This window comes from Danio aesculapii, chromosome 12 (genome assembly GCF_903798145.1).
Source record: "Danio aesculapii chromosome 12, fDanAes4.1, whole genome shotgun sequence".
NCBI classification, from domain to species: domain Eukaryota; kingdom Metazoa; phylum Chordata; class Actinopteri; order Cypriniformes; family Danionidae; genus Danio; species Danio aesculapii.
In genome coordinates, this window is record NC_079446.1 from 3235216 (window position 1) to 3255903 (window position 20688).

At 32.0% G+C, this 20688-nt stretch overlaps 2 protein-coding genes across 2 annotated transcripts in view; one reads left to right on the top strand and one right to left on the bottom strand.

Annotated features, from left to right (window-relative positions):
- The window catches only part of zdhhc16b (zinc finger DHHC-type palmitoyltransferase 16b), a 27026-nt gene extending 18786 nt beyond the window's left edge, over positions 1 to 8240 (bottom strand). The window contains exon 1 of the mRNA XM_056468970.1: positions 8107 to 8240. The gene's annotated coding sequence lies outside the window, so the exon portion shown is untranslated. The remainder of the gene's footprint in view (positions 1 to 8106) is intronic.
- Positions 8241 to 9169: 929 nt separating this feature from the next.
- LOC130238816 (cAMP-dependent protein kinase type I-alpha regulatory subunit-like) lies at positions 9170 to 20507 on the top strand. The gene is made up of 9 exons (XM_056469930.1): positions 9170 to 9265; positions 13251 to 13450; positions 15312 to 15479; positions 15570 to 15661; positions 17561 to 17622; positions 17711 to 17757; positions 17882 to 18040; positions 19607 to 19667; positions 20437 to 20507. Exons 2-9 carry the CDS (start codon positions 13277 to 13279, stop codon positions 20505 to 20507), a joined length of 834 nt encoding a protein of 277 aa, XP_056325905.1. The 5' UTR covers positions 9170 to 9265; positions 13251 to 13276.
- Positions 20508 to 20688: the final 181 nt, after the last annotated feature.

Below are 20688 nucleotides of genomic sequence, written 5' to 3' on the forward strand. Positions count from 1 at the left end.
TATTCCATATAAACAAGTGAATAAATAAAAAATAATTAATTAATAATTAAATTATAGAAAAAACTGAAAAGTAAACGAGTAAATAAATAATATTTCATTTAATATTTTTAAAAAAATATGAAAAATATGAATAATTAAATAAATGCCTAAAATAAACCAAAATGTACATAAAAAATATATTTTTATGAAATGTACAAAAAGAAAAACATTTCAAGAGAATAACAAAAATTACAAATACAAAAACGCAATTAAGTAAACAAAAATCAGAAATAAACCACATACTTAACATTCTACAGTACAATGGAAAAGCTAAATAAATGAGTGAGTATATCAATTAATTTAAGAAAGTAGATAAATAATGAAATAAACTGAGAAATATCTTTCAAGCTCACATGGTGTAATGCAATCCTTACACAACCCTTACTTTTACGAACTTTCTAAAAGTAAAAAAACAAACCAAACAAACAAAAGCTGTTTTATATATATTTGGTTTATATATGAGGTATTCCAGAATATTGCCTAAATATGTGAATTAATTATTACCGGTATCGAATTTAAAGTATCGGTATCGAATATATTTTTGACCGATACCCATCTCTAGTTAACATGTCTAGTTAACATATATTGGCGATATCCCATGATATTCCATATAAACAAGTAAATAAATAAAAAAAATAATTAATTAATAATTAAATTATAGAAAAAACTGAAAAGTAAATGAGTAAATAAATAATATTTCATTTAATATTTTTAAAAAATCTAATTATAACAATGATTTTATTTACACTTACTTAAATATAGTAACAAATACACTTAAAATATTCCAATAAATAAACAACTAAAACATTAATAATTAAATAAATGGCAAAAATAAACCAAAATGCACATGCAAAAAAATATATTTTTATGAAATGTACAAAAAGAAAAACATTTCAAGAGAATAACAAAAATCCTAACAGAAATAAACCACATAAAAACACCACATACTTAACATTCTACAGTACAATGGAAAAGCTAAATGAATGAGTGAGTATATCAATTAATTTAAGAAAGTAGATAAATAATGAAATAAACTGAGAAATATCTTTCAAGCTCACATGGTGTAATGCAATCCTTACACAACCCTTATTTTTTCAAACTTTATAAAGTAAAAAAACAAACCAAACAAACAAAAGCTGTTTTATATATATTTGGTTTATACATGAGGTATTCCAGAATATTGCCTAAATATGTGAATTAATTATTACCGGTATCGAATTTAAAGTATCGGTATCGAATATATTTTTGACCGATACCCATCTCGAGTTAACATTTCTAGTTAACATTTATTGGCGATATCCCATGATATTCCACATAAACAAGTGAATAAATAAAAAAATTATTAATTAATAATTAAATTATAGAAAAAACTGAAAAGTAAATGAGTAAATAAATAATATTTCATTTAATATTTTTTTAAAATTTAATTATAACAATGATTTTATTTACACTTACTTAAATATAGTAACAAATACACTTAAAATATTCCAATAAATAAACAACTAAAACATTAATAATTAAATAAATGGCAAAAATAAACCAAAATGCACATGCAAAAAAATATATTTTTATGAAATGTACAAAAAGAAAAACATTTCAAGAGAATATCAAAAATTACAAATACAAAAACGCAATTAAGTAAACAAAAATCAGAAATAAACCACATAAAAACACCACATACTTAACATTCTACAAGTACAATGCAAAAGCTAAATAAATGAGTGAGTATATCAATTAATTTAAGAAAGTAGATAAATAATGAAATAAACTGAGAAATATCTTTCAAGCTCACATGGTGTAATGCAATCCTTACCCAACTCTTATTTTTACGAACTTTCTAAAAGTAAAAAAACAAACCAAACAAACAAAAGCTGTTTTATATATATTTGGTTTATATGTGAGGTATTCCAGAATATTGCCTAAATATGTGAATTAATTATTACCGGTATCGAATTTAAAGTATCGGTATCGAATATATTTTTGACCGATACCCATCTCGAGTTAACATGTCTGGTTAACATATATATATATATATATGATATTCCATATAAACAAGTGAATAAATAAAAAATTTATTAAAATTAATTAATTAATAATTAAATTATAGAAAAAACTGAAAAGTAAATGAGTAAATAAATAATATTTTATTTAATATTTTAAAAAATCTAATTAAAATAATGATTTATTTACACTTACTTAAATATAGTAACAAATACACTTAAAAAATTCCAATAAATAAACAACTAAAACATTCATAATTAAATAAATGGCAAAAATAAACCAAAATGCACATGCAAAAAAAATATTTTATGAAATGTACAAAAAGAAAAACATTTCAAGAGAATAACAAAAATCATACCAGAAATAAACCACATAAAACAGCACATATCTAACAGTCTACAACGGAAAAGCTAAATAAATGAGTGAGTATATCAATTAATTAAGACAGTAGTTCAATAATGAAATAACAAATTGAGAAATATCTTTTAAGCTCACAGGATGTAATGCAATCCTTACCCAACTCTTATTTTTACGAACTTTCTCAAGCGAAAAAACACCAAGACGAAACCGTCCTTCAGCCTATTTCTGACCGATCCACTCCAGCACTGAGACCATACACACACAGCAGCATTAGTTTGATTAAATAAAGCATGTCCAGATCAAACTACCAGCTCAGCATTATCAACCAATGTCCAATGCAGGACAGAAAAAAACACACACTAAATATTTGATCACGTCCTTGGCAGATCACCTTATGTAACAAACAACAACCAACTTAAGAAAAGTTTCAGGTCTCCAGAGCAATGTAACCCAGCACTGGATGCACTTCCTCAGAGGATAATAAGAGTCCATGTGATACGGCCAGAGACTGATGAAAGTGAGGATTAGTTACAAGACTGCAGGCTTGTGTTTTTTTATTCGCATCCCATACGAGCACAGTCTTTTTTTCCAAATGTCACAGGTGGAAGATGAGCTCGTGGTGAAGAAAACGGCATGACCTGAGACGATGATGTCCGTACAGTATATTTGAATATAACTTAGACTAGAGCTGGTCCGATAAACAACATCATATCAAATCGCAATAAAATTTATATCGATAACGATGATGAGCTCTGGACATTTTTACTCGAGACTGATCCTAAGAGCCAATCATACAGCAGAAACATGCAACAAAAGGAATCTACAATTGCGTTGATATTAGAGATTCACTGAATTTTTGGTCGCCGAAAATTATCGGTCGAAAATAGGTCATGCTGCGTCACCCGGTATTGTTTAGCACACTCGTTCACTTTCCCGCCAGCAGTTCGCTTTCCTGCCAGCAGTATCCGCCTTCAGTCATGGTTGGGATACTCTTTTAAAAGTGGAAGCATTAACAACTTATATCGAAATATATATCGTTATCGTTCAATATAGAAAATACTTAGAGATTGCATTTTTGCCATATCACCCAGCCCTAACTTAGAACGTGTTGATCAAGGTTATTATACATTTTTAATAATAAAAAAAACACTATACTTCCTTAAAAATAAATTAGGGATTGACTGAAAGTATATTATTACACATATTATTATTACACACACACACACACACATATATATATATATATATATATATATATATATATATATATATATATATATATATATATATATATATATATATATATATACTAGTGCTGTCAAATGATTAAATGCATTAAAAAAAGTTTGTATTTACATGTATGTGTACTATATATCGTAAAAAAACTAAATATTATTGAGTAGACAATACTTCAAACGCATTCATCAAAATAAAACGATAAAATTAATAAATAATAAAACGACAAATTAATTTTTAAAAAGTAACGATAACAGCAAATTAGGATTGCACAATATATCGTTTCAGCATCGATATCGCAATGTGCACATCCGCAGTAGTCACATCGCAGGATCTGCAGTGTCGAATCAGGATTATAGTTGAGTAGGCGTTAAAAGTACACATAATTGTGGAGTAATTGCAAAGTATAACCTTAAAGTTAACACAAAATTGTATCATTTGTATTAGAGCTGCATGATTCATCGAAAAAAAGATCGCGATCTCGATTCGACCCTACACGCGATCTTAATTCAGCGATTTTCTACGACTCAATTATATTTGAGTCAGGAGAGAAGCATAAAGGCGGACGCACAACTCTTACAGCAACATGGACACCTCCAAACGGCGTTAAATAAATTTAAAGTCTGTTCAAGTCCACCGTCCCAAGTCTATACAAAATTTAGCATTTTAACCAACATACATAGGCCTAATATTAGTATTGTTTTACCATGCGTTTTAGAAATAACAATAATAATAGCCTTCTCATATTAACCTAATACAGAATCGTGAGAAAATCGTGACCTTCATTTTAAGCAAAAAATCGTGATTCTCATTTTAGCCAGAATCGTGCAGCTCTAATTTGTATGCGCTTTGAAGCCTGTGTACGCATTTCAAGCCAGTTTAAAGCATTCAGGCACAGGACATTACAATTTTAGTAAATTCAAAAAACATTAATTGTATTAACCTGCAGTATATATGCAATGAAGATTATACGGTTATTTAATTTACATTGAATTATTCAGTTTGTGTGCCTGAATAGGTGTTAGACTCCCAGAAAACCCATAATGCATTCATTTCATTTGTTACTTTGCTTTACTCTATTTATCATTGCTTGTGATTTGGTTTATTACATTTTATGCAGATGCGCTTCACTACAAAATCATCCTATTTTCATCCAAAATTGTCCTAAAATGATTCATTGTTTTCAAATAGAGCTATTAATTGCATCTGTTAAAATTATACTCAGTACCGCAATATGTATTGCAGAAAAATTAAATATTGCAATGTCATTTTTCCCAATATCGTGCAGCCCTACAGCAAATGAAGGAGCTTTTTTTTTTTTATTATTAATTTAAATAAATGACAATTTATTCTATGAAGTAACAGGAATGATTTATGTGTGCCTACAAGCACTTAAATATGAAATAGTCCTGATTTTCTCAATAATTTGCTGGCAGACTTAATTATCTGGATATGTTTTGAGGAACACAGATGTCAGAATCACAGTCAGTCTTAAAAAACCGATGGTCAAGACAATAATGAGGTTTCAAGAGCCTAAAATCTGCATAAGATGTCCTTTTTAAGGGCTAAGTGAGTAAAAATATAAGTCAATGTGCTCGCAAGTGAACTTACTTTTCCCACAAAAGTAAGAAGCTTTGTACTGTAATTGGAAAGGATTAACCTGTGTCAAGTCTTACAGCAGAAACTCTCCCATATCCTGTTAGTACATTTACTTAACGTTACTCATGCACTCTGAGGAGCATTTCAGGACATATATAATGAAACTCTCTATACACCTAGTAGGCATAGCTGAAAAACAAGAGTTCAGTACACGGAAATGGCCATACCGGGAGCCTAAACACTATTGTTTCCTCATTCTCATGTAAATCTCATATGTGTAAAACCAAGGTAAAAAAAAACAGGTCTATCAGTTTCAGAACAAAACACATACTGTTACATTGCACATGTGATTATTAATATGTATGCCCCATGTAGCGCTTGATTGGCCACAACTTTTCCTAGTGACATTACAATAATAATTTCCCCCCTTATTTTTAAGTTTATGGGCAGCACGGTGGCTCAGTGGTCGCCTCACAGCAAGAAGCTCGCTGGTTTAAGTCCCAGCTGGGTCAGTTGGCATTTCTGTGTGGAGTTTGCATGTTCTCCCCATGCTGGCATGGGTTTTCTCTAGGTGCTCAGGTTTCCCCCACTGTCCAAACACATGTGCTATAGGAGAATTGAATAAGCTAAATTGGCTGTAGTGTATAAGTGTGTGTGAATGAGTGTGTATGGATGTTTCCCAGTACTGGGTTGCGGCTGTAAGGGCATCTGCTGTGTAAAACATATGCTGGATAAGTTGGCGGTTCATTTCGCTGTGGCGACACCTGATGAATAAAGGGACTAAGCTGAAGGAAAATGAATGAGTAAAGTTTATGTTAATTAAGTCTATATTAAACTAACTATATATGTGGGACTCTTATTTTGATAAGAGGAGAAGCATGCAGACTAAAATCTCAACGCAAAATGTAGGATACATGGTTTATAAATTTATTCAGCGTCACTCTGAAATTGAATAACGTCTGTTTAATGGATTTTTTGTTTTTATTTTACCATTTATATTGTGAAAATAGCCTAGTAGGTTTGTAATGAGGCAACACACACATGTATATAACTAAAACTTAAACAACTGAATTATTTAAGGAGAGATACTGCAGGCAAACACTGTTTTAACGCAGCTGTCAATTTAGAGATTTTTGGCATTTTCAGTCTAACATAAAGAAAACATCTAAAATACACACTTAACAGTTTCTTTTCTCTCGCTTCATCAATTTTTGCCTGTAGATTTCAATAACAATACAATTTTTTTTCCAACAGTGAGCGATAAATCTCCATTTTAGCAGCTTAAATAGAAACAACTATACATTTTTACTCATATCTGTTTTCTCAAAGTTTTTACAGTTGGATATGTCTATACTTAATAAGTCTGATTATTTATTTACAAAACCTTACAATACAAATACAAATATATATATATAATTATTTATTTTTTAGCTGACTGTTTGCTGCATTTTCTGAATTATGGAATGATAAACAAAAAGAATATTTGACTTTATTGATAAGTGAAAAAATTCAACAAAACTTTTAAATCTGATCTCATAAATGTTTACATGTTTGTGCCAGAACCCCAAACTCTTTCTAATTCTTAACTATTTCCCTGCTCCTTTTAATTATTTTTAACAAGCTTGTTTGCAATTCTTAATGTAAATCAATCAAATGTGTAAGTATGAGATTCATTCATTCATTCATTTTCTTTTCGGCTTAGTCCCTTTATTAATCTGGGGTCGCCACAGCGGAATGAACCGCCAACTTATCCAGCATTTTGTTTCCCATCACTGGGAAACACATACACACTTATTCACACACACACACATACACTACGGACAATTTAGCTTACCCAATTCCCCTGTACCGCATGCCTTTAGACTGTGGGGGAAACCGGAGCACCCGGAGGAAACCCACACATGCAAACTCCACACGGAAACGCCAACTGGCCCAGCCAAGGCTCGAACCAGCGACCTTCTTGCTATGAGGCGACAGCACTACCTACTGCGCCACTGCGTCGCCCCTTATGTGATTCATTCATTCATTTTCTTTTCGGCTTAGTCCCTTTATTAATCAGTGGTTGCCACAGCGGAATGAACCGCCAACTCATCCGGCATACATTTTACGCAGCGGATGCACTTCCAGCTGCAACCCATCACTGGGAAACACCCATACACACTCATTTACATACAAACACTACAATTTAGCTTATTTAATTTACTTATACTGCATGTGTTTGGACTGTTGGGGAAACCAGAGCACCCGGTGGAGACCCATGCGAACACGGGGAGAACATGCAAACTCCACACAGAAATGACAACTGACCCAGCCATGGCTCGAACCACCGACCTTCCTGCTGTGAAGTGACAGCGCTACCCACTTGCCATTGCACCTCCCGGAAGGATGATATATATATATACACACACACACTTATTTTCTATATTTTATTAACCTGCAGTTATTTTTTTTGGATGATCTGTCTTTTTAAGCAGGACAAGAAGCAAATATGCTCATGCAGTCACAATAGCTGTGACTGACTGAAAGTCTATTGAAAGTCTATGGTCAGGTTTGCCATCTGTCTGCAGTGGAGCAGCACAGAAACCCACACTTGACCTGGTTCTGCAGTCATGGTTATGATTGACACCTTGTAACACTGAGACACTGTAGTATGAGCTCAGGTGTCCAATACACTTTCACTTCAGACCACAAGATAAACTTTCCACTGTAACTGGAACAAAAGACAACTAGAGGAAGCAAACTAGCAACGTAGTGATACTAAAATAAGTTTTAAAAATCACATGAAAATACGGAGAGTGGAGTGTTTGTACAGTGGAATAACGTGAACCATTCTCCAAAATCAGCAGTAATGCATTTTCAAATGATACGTACCGAATCTGGTCCCGTTCAGTTAATCTCCCGAAGAGTTTATAACATGATTCAGATCATGTTTGCAGGAAAATGAAGCATATTGAGAATTATCACGCACGCTAAATATATTGTGCACCTATCACCGCTGTGTTAACTCAGCGGCACTTGGATGAACTGAATAACCAATGACAGTTCCGGTGTTTACTGAAGATTTTAAAATAAAAGTCGCGACTTCAGGTCATTGTTCACGTGTTTTTGGATAGAGAAATATTATTTTTAATTTTTAATTTTAGCAAAATGTAATTTTACAGTCATCTTCTTTTCATTATTTTTTTCACTTTATCAGTTTGTATCTGTTAACTTTATTTACGATGCATATTTTAAATGGCGGTTTTCATAAATGATTTTGCACTGAGAGATACATACAGTACATCTCCATTTCAGCAGCTCTTAACGTAATACTTTTTCAATTGTGGGTTTTAGTTAAACAGTCTGTTCTGTGTGCTTGTGGTCTTTAAAGTCACATTTTTACATAGTAACCCTGACAGAAGAGCAAAATAAATTAAATAATTAATAAATAAATAAATTAATTAATTAATTAATTAATTAATTTTCATTATCAGGATATGTTCAGTTGCTGAATGTGTTGACAAGGGTTGCATTTGTTCAACTGAATGCTTTTAACTGAATGTCCAGTGCTCTTTAGTAATTTAGCCAATAAAGAGTCATTTATCAAAGTCCTTGTTGCTTTTAAGTTAGTTAATTCCTCATTCAGACTCACAATATCTTTTCATTTTCATTTTAAATCTTAAAAAGGCTTTCATTCACACAATTTGCGTTTGCGAATATGAATTTGGCCAACAAAAAGAGTAATGAAATATGCTATTTATATTTTAATATTATTATAAACCAAAGATAACATTCTTATATGTAAATTCACAATCTGGCTTCGCATAATATTTGACAAAATCAAGAATGTCACGGTAAAATGTCAATGTGTGAGGGCGTCTTTAAGGTTGTCCAGGGTTACAGTTTCCATGTATTGACGTCAATGGCAGCCTTTCATTGGTGTTTTACCGTTTCCGGTGGGCAGAAGACCGAGCGCCTGTGAAGAAGAGAGTCGTTGTGCGTCTGTGAATAACGGAATAACACAGAACCCGAGTCGCGTTATAAAGGCTCGGTAAGTAATATTAGTACCTTACATGTCATGTTGTGTCGAGTACATGTAGCTATAGACATCTGTAGGGATCGCTAGACGCCGTAAATGACATTTGTTTATGCTACAGATAAAGATGGCGACCACTCAACGGCCTTCATTTCGATATTTAAATGTCATCTTATTTTCAAATATGATTTAATTCACATTTTGTATTAGATGTGCTTTCGTTTTTTTTAACATTCTCGTTGTTTTTAGACTCTTTTAGATTAAAAACAAATCTATCTTGTAGCTTAAAGGGATAGTTCACCCAAAAATGAAAATTTACTCTATTTACTTCACCTCAGGCGGTTTCAAACCTTCAAGGGTTTCTTTATTCCGTTGAACACAAAAGAAGATATCTTTGAAGAAAGATGAAGTGGAAACCTGTAACCATTGACTTCCATAGTATTTGTTTTTCCCACTATGGAAGTCAATGGTTACAGGTTTTCAGCATTCTTCGAAATATCTTCTTTTCAATTCAACAGAAAAAAGAAACTCATAAAGGTGGGAAACAAGTAAAGGGTGAGTAGCGTTAAATGATGACAGAATATTTGTTTTTAGGTGAACTATGCCTTTAAGGTATTTATATATTCTGAGTTGGTTTTTGGTAAATGTGTCAAACGTAAACATTATAGCGCATGTGCATTACAGTATGTTTTAATATTCTGTGACATGGATTTAAATTTGTGATTATTGTAGTTTAGCCTTCAATCTAAGTAACGTGTGCTAGCATTGTGATATGCTGATGATATACAGTTGAAGTCAGAATTATTAGCCCACCTGTTTATTTTTTTCACCAATTTCTGTTTATCCGAGAGATTTCTTTAACACATTTCTAAACATAATAGTTTAAATAACTCATCTGAAATAACTGATTTATTTTATCTTTGTCATGATGACAGTAAATAATATTAGACTAGATATTCTTCAAGACACTTCTATACAGCTTAAAGTGACATTTAAAGGCTTAATTTAACTAGGCAGGTTAGGGTAATTAGGCAAGTCATTGTATAATAGTGGTTTGTTCTATAGACAGTCGAAAAAAATAGCTTAAAGGGGCTAATAATTTTGTCCTTAAAATGTTTTTTTTTTTTATTAAAAACTGCTTTTATTCTAGACGAAATAAAACAAATAAAACTTTCTTCAGAAGAAAAAATATTATCAGACATACTGTGAAAATTCCCTTGCTCTGTTAAACATCATTTGGGAAATATAAAAAAAATAATAATAATTCAAAGGGGGGCTAATAATTCTGACTTAAACGTTATATACAAACTGTAGCATAAACTTGTTTTGCTGTAAATATTGGGTCATAGTGACCGAATATAGTCTGTGCAGTTCATAAAAGTGTCCAGGTGTGTTGAAACAATAATCTCCAGATTATTTCTGGCATCAATCTCATTACTAAAATGATGCTGTAATCCTGTTCATGTCTTCTCAGGGAATCCAGTATGTTCAGAACATTAGATCTGCACTGAGGTTTTAAATCACTTTTCATCATGTGTAAACATTTCTTGTTTATTATTATTATTATTATTCATTCATTCATTCATTTTCTTTTCGGCTTAGTCCCTTTGTTTATCCGGGGTCGCCACAGCGGAATGAACCACCAACTTATCCAGCACGTTTTTACACAACGGATGCCCTTTTAGTAGCAACCCGTCTCTGGAAAACATCAACACACACTCATTCAAACACATATACACTACGGACAATTTAGCTTACCCAATTCACCTGTACCGCATGTCTTTGGACTGTGGGGGGAAACCCACGCGAACGCAGGGAGAACATGCAAACTCCACACAGAAACGCCAACTGACCCAGCCGAGGCTCAAACCAGCTACCTTCTTGCTGTGAGGCGACAGCACTACCTACTGTGTCACTGCGTCGCCATTATTATTATTCATTCATTTTCTTTTCGGCTTTGTCACTTTATTAATGAACCTCCAACTTATCCAGCATATGTTCTACACAGCGGATGCCTTTCTATCCGCAACCCAACACTGGGAACACCCCTACACTCTTGCATTCAAATTCATACACTATGGACAATTTAGCCTATTCAATTCACCTATAGCGCATGTGTTTGGACTGTGGGGGAAACTGGAGCAGCCGGAGGGGAGAACATGCATACTCCACACAGAAATGCCAACTGACCCAGCCGGGGCTCGAACCAGCTACCTTCTTGCTGTGAGGCGAACGTGTTACCCATTGCGCCACCGTGACGCCATTATTATTATTATTATTATTAGTAATAACTCATTTTTAGACTGAGAGGTTTTATATTAATGTCTGTACAATAAAAATAGCAATCAAATCACATTTACGTTATCAAAAATAACTATTATGGCTTAAGACATGACAGGTGGATGCTTTATCTGGGTTTTTATTGTAGTTTATTTGATTTGTTCATTGATTAATTGATTGAGCTCTTATTGTAAGATTAATTTATTTTATTTGCCACATAAATAAATACATTTAAAACGTTTGATATATGCATTAATGGCCAAAAGGGATGTATGACTAGTTTAATTAAATAATCAAAAAATATATTGCATAGAGAAAATCACCAAAATTGCTTAAGATACTTTAATGATTTGGCAAAAAAAAGACAATATATTGGTCTCATTTGATCATTTGTATAATAATTGATTGTCCTTTATATTTTATTCTTTAATGCGCATGTTTTCCTGCAATATTACAAAAACAATATCTACAAAATCACATATTAGAGAAATTTTATTAGTGTATTATTATTATTTATATATTACTCATTTTTTTTAATAAAAACAAATAAAAAATTAATAATAAATATCAAAATAAACATCATTAATATTTTTAAAGAATGTTTTATAAGACTTTGTCTAGTTTTATTTTAAGGTATTCATTTTCAAGTCATTTTAGTGCTTCAACCTAAACTAATAATAAAAAAAATTATATATATATATATATATATATATATATATATATATATATATATATATATAAATAATTTTCCATTACGTTTTATTACCAGCTTTGTTAATATATATTATATAATAATCGTATTTGTAATATATTTATATAATGATTAATTGATTGTCCATTGTATTTTATTCTTTAATAAGCATTTTTTTTCTGGCAATATTACCAAAAGAATCTACAAAATCACAATAGTGTTTCAATAAAGGAAAATTTTTTAACATTGCTTTTGGTCGTTCTTATCTTTAATTATTAATTAAATTTTAAATTAACTGTGTATTTTTATTATGCAGTTTACTACAAGAGTACTGCATGTACTGCAAGAGTACTGATTTAACGTAATAGAATAGATCTCCAAAGACTATGTCGAATAGTTCGGACTGCTGAGCGAATCACTGGTACAACCCTTCCTACTCCCCAAGAACTGTACTTATCCAGAGCGAGCAGAAGGGCTGCCAAAATCACTCTGGACCCCTCACACCCAGCACACTGCCTCTTTGAACTTTTACCTTCTGGTCGACGCTACAGAGCACTGCGCACCAGAACAGCCCGACACAGAAACAGTTTCTTCCCTCAGGCAATCCATCTCATGAACACTTGATGATAATAATTGTGGAACCAACATCACTAGTTGCCATACACTTTTATACACATATACACTTATTTAACCACACACTTACATGCCAATTTGCGCACAACAGCTGCGCAAATAACGTTGTATATAGTAATAAACATGTACATACACTTGTCAATCTGTATATTTGCACTCACTACTTGTATTTTTAAAAAAATATATTTATTATCTGTTTTTTGTCCTGTCTCTGTTATCCTGTTGCACTGTAGAAGCTCTGTCACCAAAACAAATTCCTCGTATGTGTGAACATACCTGGCAATAAAGCTCTTTCTGATTCTGATTCTAATAAATATTGACACTGGTTTCTTTAAATCAGCATCTGAGTTGTTTGTTTGAGTCTCAGGAATTGTAAAATGTGTATTTCCCCTGCAGGTCAGAGGTCAGTTCAAGCGGTCATCATGGCATCAGGCAGTGTGAGCAGCGAGGAGGAGAAGAGTCTGAGGGATTGTGAGGTATATGTGCAGAAACACAACGTCCAGCAGCTGCTGAAGGACTGCATCGTACAGCTGTGCACCTCACGGCCCGACAGACCCATGGCCTTCCTCAAAGAATACTTCGAGAGGCTGGAGAAGGTACACTGTCGTTACTCTGACTTGCATGCTGTAAGTGGAAGTACGCTCGATTTTTGCGACTGTTTTAGAACTTCCGATTCAGCTTCCTATGGGAGAATTGAATGACTAGGAATAATAAACCACAGAAAATGGTCAAACTTGCTCTACAATCAAGTGTGTTCATGACTATACAGACAAAGTAGAATAATATAATAAGTAAATATCAGTTTGTAACATCAAGCAGCATAACAAGATGTTTTTATTGTCTAAAAATGAATGGAAGTGAATGAGACCGGAAGTCTTGAGCCAAAAAGATTCCATTGGCTGCGCCCGCTCGTACGTAAAGATCAAGGTTAATAGACTGCAGGCATTGTTGCCATCACTTTCCCTAAATAATACTGAAGACTCAACAGTGACATGATTGAATGAGTAAATATAACTTCAGTAATTGGCTAAATTTATTAATAATATTGGGAACATATTGGTCGATAAATTAGGGCTTGATTTAATGAAATATGATCAGTTATTGCATATTGTAACCATAGTAATAATGTTGTAAGTTTATATTTTGTACTTGAGAAATTTTATTAGTGATTTTATTGTGTATTATTATTTATATATTACAAATATTTTTTTTTTTATTATTATTAAACTATAAGACTTTGTCTTTTTTATTTTTAGGTATTCATATTTATAATAAAATAAAATATAATTTAGCTTAGTATTTAGCCAGGTAATTGCTTGCTAGTTAAAATATATATATAAAAAAAAATAAGTAGAGTAATATATAAATAAATATTACAAAATAACTTTTTTATATAATTTTATATCTTTAAACTTTTTAAAATATAATTTGATATTTATATATTATTAATATTTATTATTGTTTATTATTTATTATTATTTATTATTATTTAACTATTTATTTATTTATTGAATGTTTTCTCCCCAAACAATATTAATTTTATGATTTTTTACGATTTTTTTTTTTACGATTTTGGTTATCAATAAAATAACTGGCATGGATTTAGCACTATTTAAACCTCTTAAAAAAATTAATGCACAATGCTGGGTGAAATTACATCAATTTAACATTAGTTGCTGTAGTTTTTTCGATTTAGTAGTATATTCCATGTTATATATTTTACTGTGAATGATTTATCCATATCTGGTTATTTGTTTTTCATTTGTTTTAATAAACTGTTTCACTTTGCAAGCTTTCATTTACTCTAGAGTGCAACACCTTTTTCTCAAAAATTAATTAAACAAATGGTGGATACAGGTCCTGTAACACCCCAGGAATTCCCCAATAATCCATCTAGATGTCACAATATGGAAAAGATTTTACAGGCTTCCCACACTTCTTTAAAGTACTTAAGTACACGAATTTCAGACATATGGATATAAGGCCTGGAAAGTATCCAAAAACAAACACAGGTCCTCAAAAGTGCTTGAATTACATTTTTTTATATATTTTTTTTGTGGTTTTATTTCAACAATTGTAATTGAATGTCTAAAATAGATAGATAAACTGAGAAATGTAAATTTTGTTCAATAATACTGACAAATAATGCACATTTTATCAATATCACAAGCATTAAGTTCAACAATTTTAGTGAAGTTCTTTGAACGTGACTTGAAATGCGTGAAAATGGCATTTTTAATGTCAATATCAAGTGTAAGTGAAATGTTAAGGACTTTCAAGGTGATGCATATGCTGGGCTATGGATTACAAAAGTACTTGATTTAAAATTAATGGTGCTTTTAAAAAGTCCTTGAATCTGCTGTTCACGAACGCATGGGAACCCTGAGTTCAGTCCACCAAAATCCTCTAAATTAATCTGCTTTTCTCCCCCCACACATGCATCTTCTTCATGCACAGGAGGAATCGAAGCAGCTCCTGAACCAGCAGAAGGCCAGCTCTCGCTCTGACTCTCGTGAAGATGAGGTTTCTCCTCCCATGAACCCCGTGGTGAAGGGCCGCCGGCGGAGAGGAGCCATCAGCGCTGAAGTCTACACAGAAGAGGACGCCGCTTCCTACGTCAGAAAGGTCTGAAACTGTCAGTGTGTGTGGAGTCAGCAGGACTGTGAATGTTGCTGAATCGCTGAATCGCTCATCTGTTCTGTCGTCTCTGTGAAGGTCATTCCCAAAGACTACAAAACCATGGCGGCTCTTGCCAAAGCCATCGAAAAGAACGTGCTCTTCTCACATCTGGATGACAATGAAAGAAGGTAACTTAGTTTAAATTCATTTAAATTAGTTCTGCGCAAAGATTAATCGCGATTAATCACATCCAAGATAAAAGTTAGTTGTGATGTAATATATGTGGTGTACTGTGTATATTTAATATGTTGATATTAATACACATGCATGCATTCATTTGAGAAAATGTTTATTCATATTTAGATACAAAATATATACAGTTGATGTTAAAATGATTAGCCCTCCTATAAAATTGTAATTTTTTTTACAAATATTTCCGAAGTGTTGTTTACTGGAGAGATTGTTTTTTCAACACGTTATTAAACATAATAGTTTTAATAACTAATTTCTAATAACTGATTTCGTATGTCTTGCCATGATGACAGTGCATGACATTTTACTAATTATTTTGCAGCTTAAATTGGTTTAAGGTTTAACAACTTTATTAATCCCACCAGGGGCAATTAGATTGGGGTAATAGCATTTCATGATTCAACAAACACATAAGGAGACAAATCACTTACAAACAGTGTTAAAAAAAAAAGCCTTGGAAAACACATGTATTAGAAATGTAAATTTAAAACTTGCTAAAATGTAATGTTGTAAAGCCTTATTGCCTCTGGAAGAAAGGTAAATTTATATCTGTTGGAAGAGCAATTTAATATGCAGCCAATTAAAAAATATATATAAAGACTTTTAAAATAGATATTAAAATTTAAAACTGTAAAATGTAAAACAGAAAAAAATAAATAATTTTCCACAGAAGAAAAATGATATTGGGAATACTGTGAAAATTTCCTTGCTCTGTTAAACATCACTTGGGAAATATTTAAAAAAGAATACAAAATTCACTGGAGGGCGAATCATTTTGACACCAACTGTGTATATATATATATATATATATATATATATATATATATATATATATATATATATATATATATATATATATATATATATATATATATATATATATATATATATATATATATATATGATAGAAATTACATAGAAATATCTCTGTAACAACAATGTTTTGTTTGTAAAAATTTGTTTTTAACTATGTATGTATGTGTGTGTGTGTGTGTGTGTGTGTATAAAGCATATGCACTTACTCCAAAATTTCTAGTTTTCATATAAACTCTATTCCTACATCATTTGCCTGGTTCTATGCAGCTGTTTTTGTTTTGTTTTTTCCATTCCTTCTCTTCGTATTTTTTCTGAAAGATAAATCCGATCTGTAAATACTCTAGTATGTCAGCAAAATCAGATCAAATGTATGGAAACTGGCTTTATTCAAACCTCTAATTTCTGATTTGGAAGGTTATGCAAATTAGTGCATATTTAATCAGATTGTTCCTCATTTGCACATTTAAACATATAATAACGTTGAAGAAAATTGTAATTCAGACATTACTGCAATTCTTTGCATAATCAGCACTATGAGGTTTGGTGATATTAGGATGAAAATGGATTTTCATTTTCATCAAAACTATGCAAATTTGTCATAGCACTTTAAATTTAATTGATTTTTATAATTATGCATTACAATGTGTCCTATTAAAAGACGTCTGAGCTACAAAAATTCATACATTTTTGCAGTTTAGAACAATTTAGCTACAAATATTCATTAAAAATATTAATTTTGTCTTTATACTTTGCGAATATACCTCAAACCACTATAAAATATACTATTATTTATTAATTAATTTATTTATTTATACATTTTAATTAGTATAGAATAAGTTGTATCGTTGCACAGTATTAAAAATAATCCAATGTTTCTTGAGATTTTATTTTCACAAAATTAGTTGAGTTGAATATGATGCAAACACCAACATGCCTTTGCACATTTACTAGTCAATTCAGCTGTAGTTCTTGTTTTAAAAAACATTCACTGACCTAATTTTTGTATTTTTACCCTACAGTGACATATTTGACGCCATGTTTCCAGTCACCTACATTGCAGGAGAGATCGTCATCCAGCAAGGTAGAGCTTTCAATACACTAATGTAAAATCATCACACAATCAAATCAATCTATGCATCTATTTACCCACGTTTTTCTTCTCCCCCTAGGCGACGAGGGCGATAACTTCTATGTCATTGACCAGGGTGAAATGGACGTAAGTTACGCTCTCCCAGATTAGCTTGTCCTCAAATCACAACCCACATTCATACTCAACCAAAGTCCAGTTTCGCTCTAGATTAAGTCAGATTACAGAAGTGAGAGATGATGTTTCTGCACAGGTCTATGTGAACAGTGAGTGGGTGACCAGCATTGGTGAGGGCGGCAGTTTTGGAGAGCTGGCATTAATCTACGGCACCCCGAGAGCTGCCACCGTCAGAGCCAAGACCAATGTGAAGCTGTGGGGCATCGACAGAGACAGCTATAGGAGAATACTGATGGTACAACATCACCTCAACACACACACACTTCACTTAAAGAGACAGTTCACCCAAAAAAATCTAAATTTTGCCATATTTGACTTTCCTCCACTTGTTCCACACCTGTTAAAGTTTCTTCTGTTGAACACAAAAGAAGCTCTTTTGAAGAATGCTGGAAATTGGTGACCCTTGACTTCAATAGTCAATAGTACAAAATTATAAGCCCTCCTGTGTATTTTTCCCCCAATTTGTGTTTAACAGAGATTTTTTTCAACACATTTCTAATCATAATAGTTTTAATAACTGATTTCTTTTATCTTTGCCATGATGAAAGCACATAATAATTGACTAGATATTCTTCAAGCTATTAGTATTCAGCTTAAAGTGATGTTTAAAAGCTTAATTAGGTTAACTAGGCAAGTTGGGGTAATTAGGCAAACTTTGTATGTACAAACAGTGGTTTGTTCTGTAGACAATCGAAAAAATGCTTAAAGGGGCTAATAATACTGAACTTAAAATGATTTTAAAAAATGTTAAACTGCTTTTATTCTAGCTAAAATAAAACAAATTAGACTTTCTCCAGAAGAAAAAATATTACAGGAAATACTGTGAAAAATACCTTGCTCTGCTGAACATCATTTGGGAAATATCTGAAAAAAAAAAAATAATTCACAGGAGGGCGAATTATTCTGACTTCAACTGTATATCAGTGGCCACAGGTTTGTTAGTTTTTTTACTTTTGTGTTCAAAAGATGAAAGAAAAGTTTGGAAACCTTGAATTAAAATGTTCAGGGTGAGCTATCCCTTAACATAAACTACCAGTCAAAATTTGGGGTCAGTAGGATTTAAAAAAATGTTTTAAAAGAAGCTTTTCCTGCTCACCAACGCTGCATTTATTTAATCAAAAATACAGTGAAAATTGTGAAATGTTATTGCACTGAAATAACAATGAAATTAAATCAATAATTTATTCCAGTGATTTTAAAGATGAATTTACAGTGATTTTAAAGATGAGTCACATGATCCTTCAGAAAATACTCTAATATTAGTTGTTGTTAATAATATTATTATTATTATTATTATTATTGATGGTAATTTAATAAATTAATCGAAATTTAATAAATGCTGCCTTGATGAACATAATAATTTTCTTTAAAAGAAAATCTGACCCCAAATTTAGTAAATATTTATTAAACTTTTAGTATATTTATTAAATGTAAAACAAAAATATTAAATTGTGAAATATTTATAAATTTGCTATAACTGAGTTCTTATTGTGTGTAGTTTCAAATGAAATTATTACTCCAGTCATTATTGCTTTTATTATTACCATTCATAATAATAATAATATTAATAACAATAATAACAACTAATATTAGAGTGATTTCTGAAGGGTCATGTGACTCTGAAGACTGAAGTAATGAAGCAGAAAATTCATTTTTAAAATCACTGGAGTTAAATAAATGCAGCGTTGGTGAGCAGGAGAAGCTTAGTTTAAAACATTTTAAAATCCTCCTGACCCCAAACTTTTAAGCGGTGGTGTATTTCATTCTCCAAATCATTAACACGTCCTGTGTTTACCAACAGGGAAGCACTTTGAGGAAGAGGAAGATGTACGAAGAGTTCTTGAGCAAAGTATCTATTTTAGGTAAGTCTGTCTGGTCCTCCTTTGTGTCAGTCAGTCACTCAATTCAATTTCACTTCAATATTTTTATTTCTGTTCTCACTGTCATATATTTACAAACTAAATAAGTAACCAAAGTCCCCAAAAGAGGTTTATTATGCCTATCCTTTATGCCTAATTTACTGATGAACAGCACTTTCTGCTACATTTGACGTTTAACATTTCCCAAAATGTACATGATTCCAAACATACAATGCAAAAAATGTGTAAAAATGTCATTTAGATTTATTGATTGATTTATTTATTTACTAATTGAATTAAAATGATTCATTCTACTTTATCACATGGCTATAAATCTTAAAGGGGTGGTCCGCTACGATAGCATATTTTAAACTTTAGTTGATGTGTAATGCAGCTGTGGGAACATAAACAACATCTCTGAATGTAAGACACTCAAAGTTCAATGCAAAGGGAGACATTGGCTTTTACAGAGTTAGCTAAGCAAAGCCTACAGGGAATGAAGTTTGGGGGGATTACAAAAAAAATACATAACAAACCCCTGTAAACACCCACAAGCTCAGCAGCACTGCAGTGTCTTTCTATGTGTGTCTCTCTATTCAGCTGCTTTCCTTGCGTTCTACATCGCTAATAACAAACTCGCTGACGATATGAGAACGTTTTATATTACTTTCACATGCTTATTCTGAATATATGTGAAAGACACTTGTCAGATTTATTTTATAGAGCAGGCTTGAAGTTCAGCTGTGTGCTCTTCATTTTCTGTGTGATTCAGGCTCAACTGATACAGCTTCTCTGACTGACAGTATTTACACAACGGCAAAGCGTGTGCTAGTAGAGGCGTGACACTTCATGGTGATGTGGAGCTGGTCCGCGAATCACAGCACATTATGTTAGCTGACCAATCAGAGCCTCTTGAGGGCAGGCTTTTCAGAGGAACTAGGAAATATAACAGTCGTTTTCATGTAAGCTGAGTAGCTGTATATAATCAGAGTAAGATATGTGAAAAAATAACGGGATTTTTTAC

Bases quoted from the DNA above. Each gene is read 5' to 3' on its own strand.
- LOC130238816 (XM_056469930.1), top strand. From the start codon at position 13,277: ATGGCATCAGGCAGTGTGAGCAGCGAGGAGGAGAAGAGTCTGAGGGAT. The intron at 15,480-15,569 runs GTCTGAAACTGT...GTCTCTGTGAAG, and splicing joins CCGCTTCCTACGTCAGAAAG to GTCATTCCCAAAGACTACAA. The intron at 17,758-17,881 runs GTAAGTTACGCT...GTTTCTGCACAG, and splicing joins TTGACCAGGGTGAAATGGAC to GTCTATGTGAACAGTGAGTG.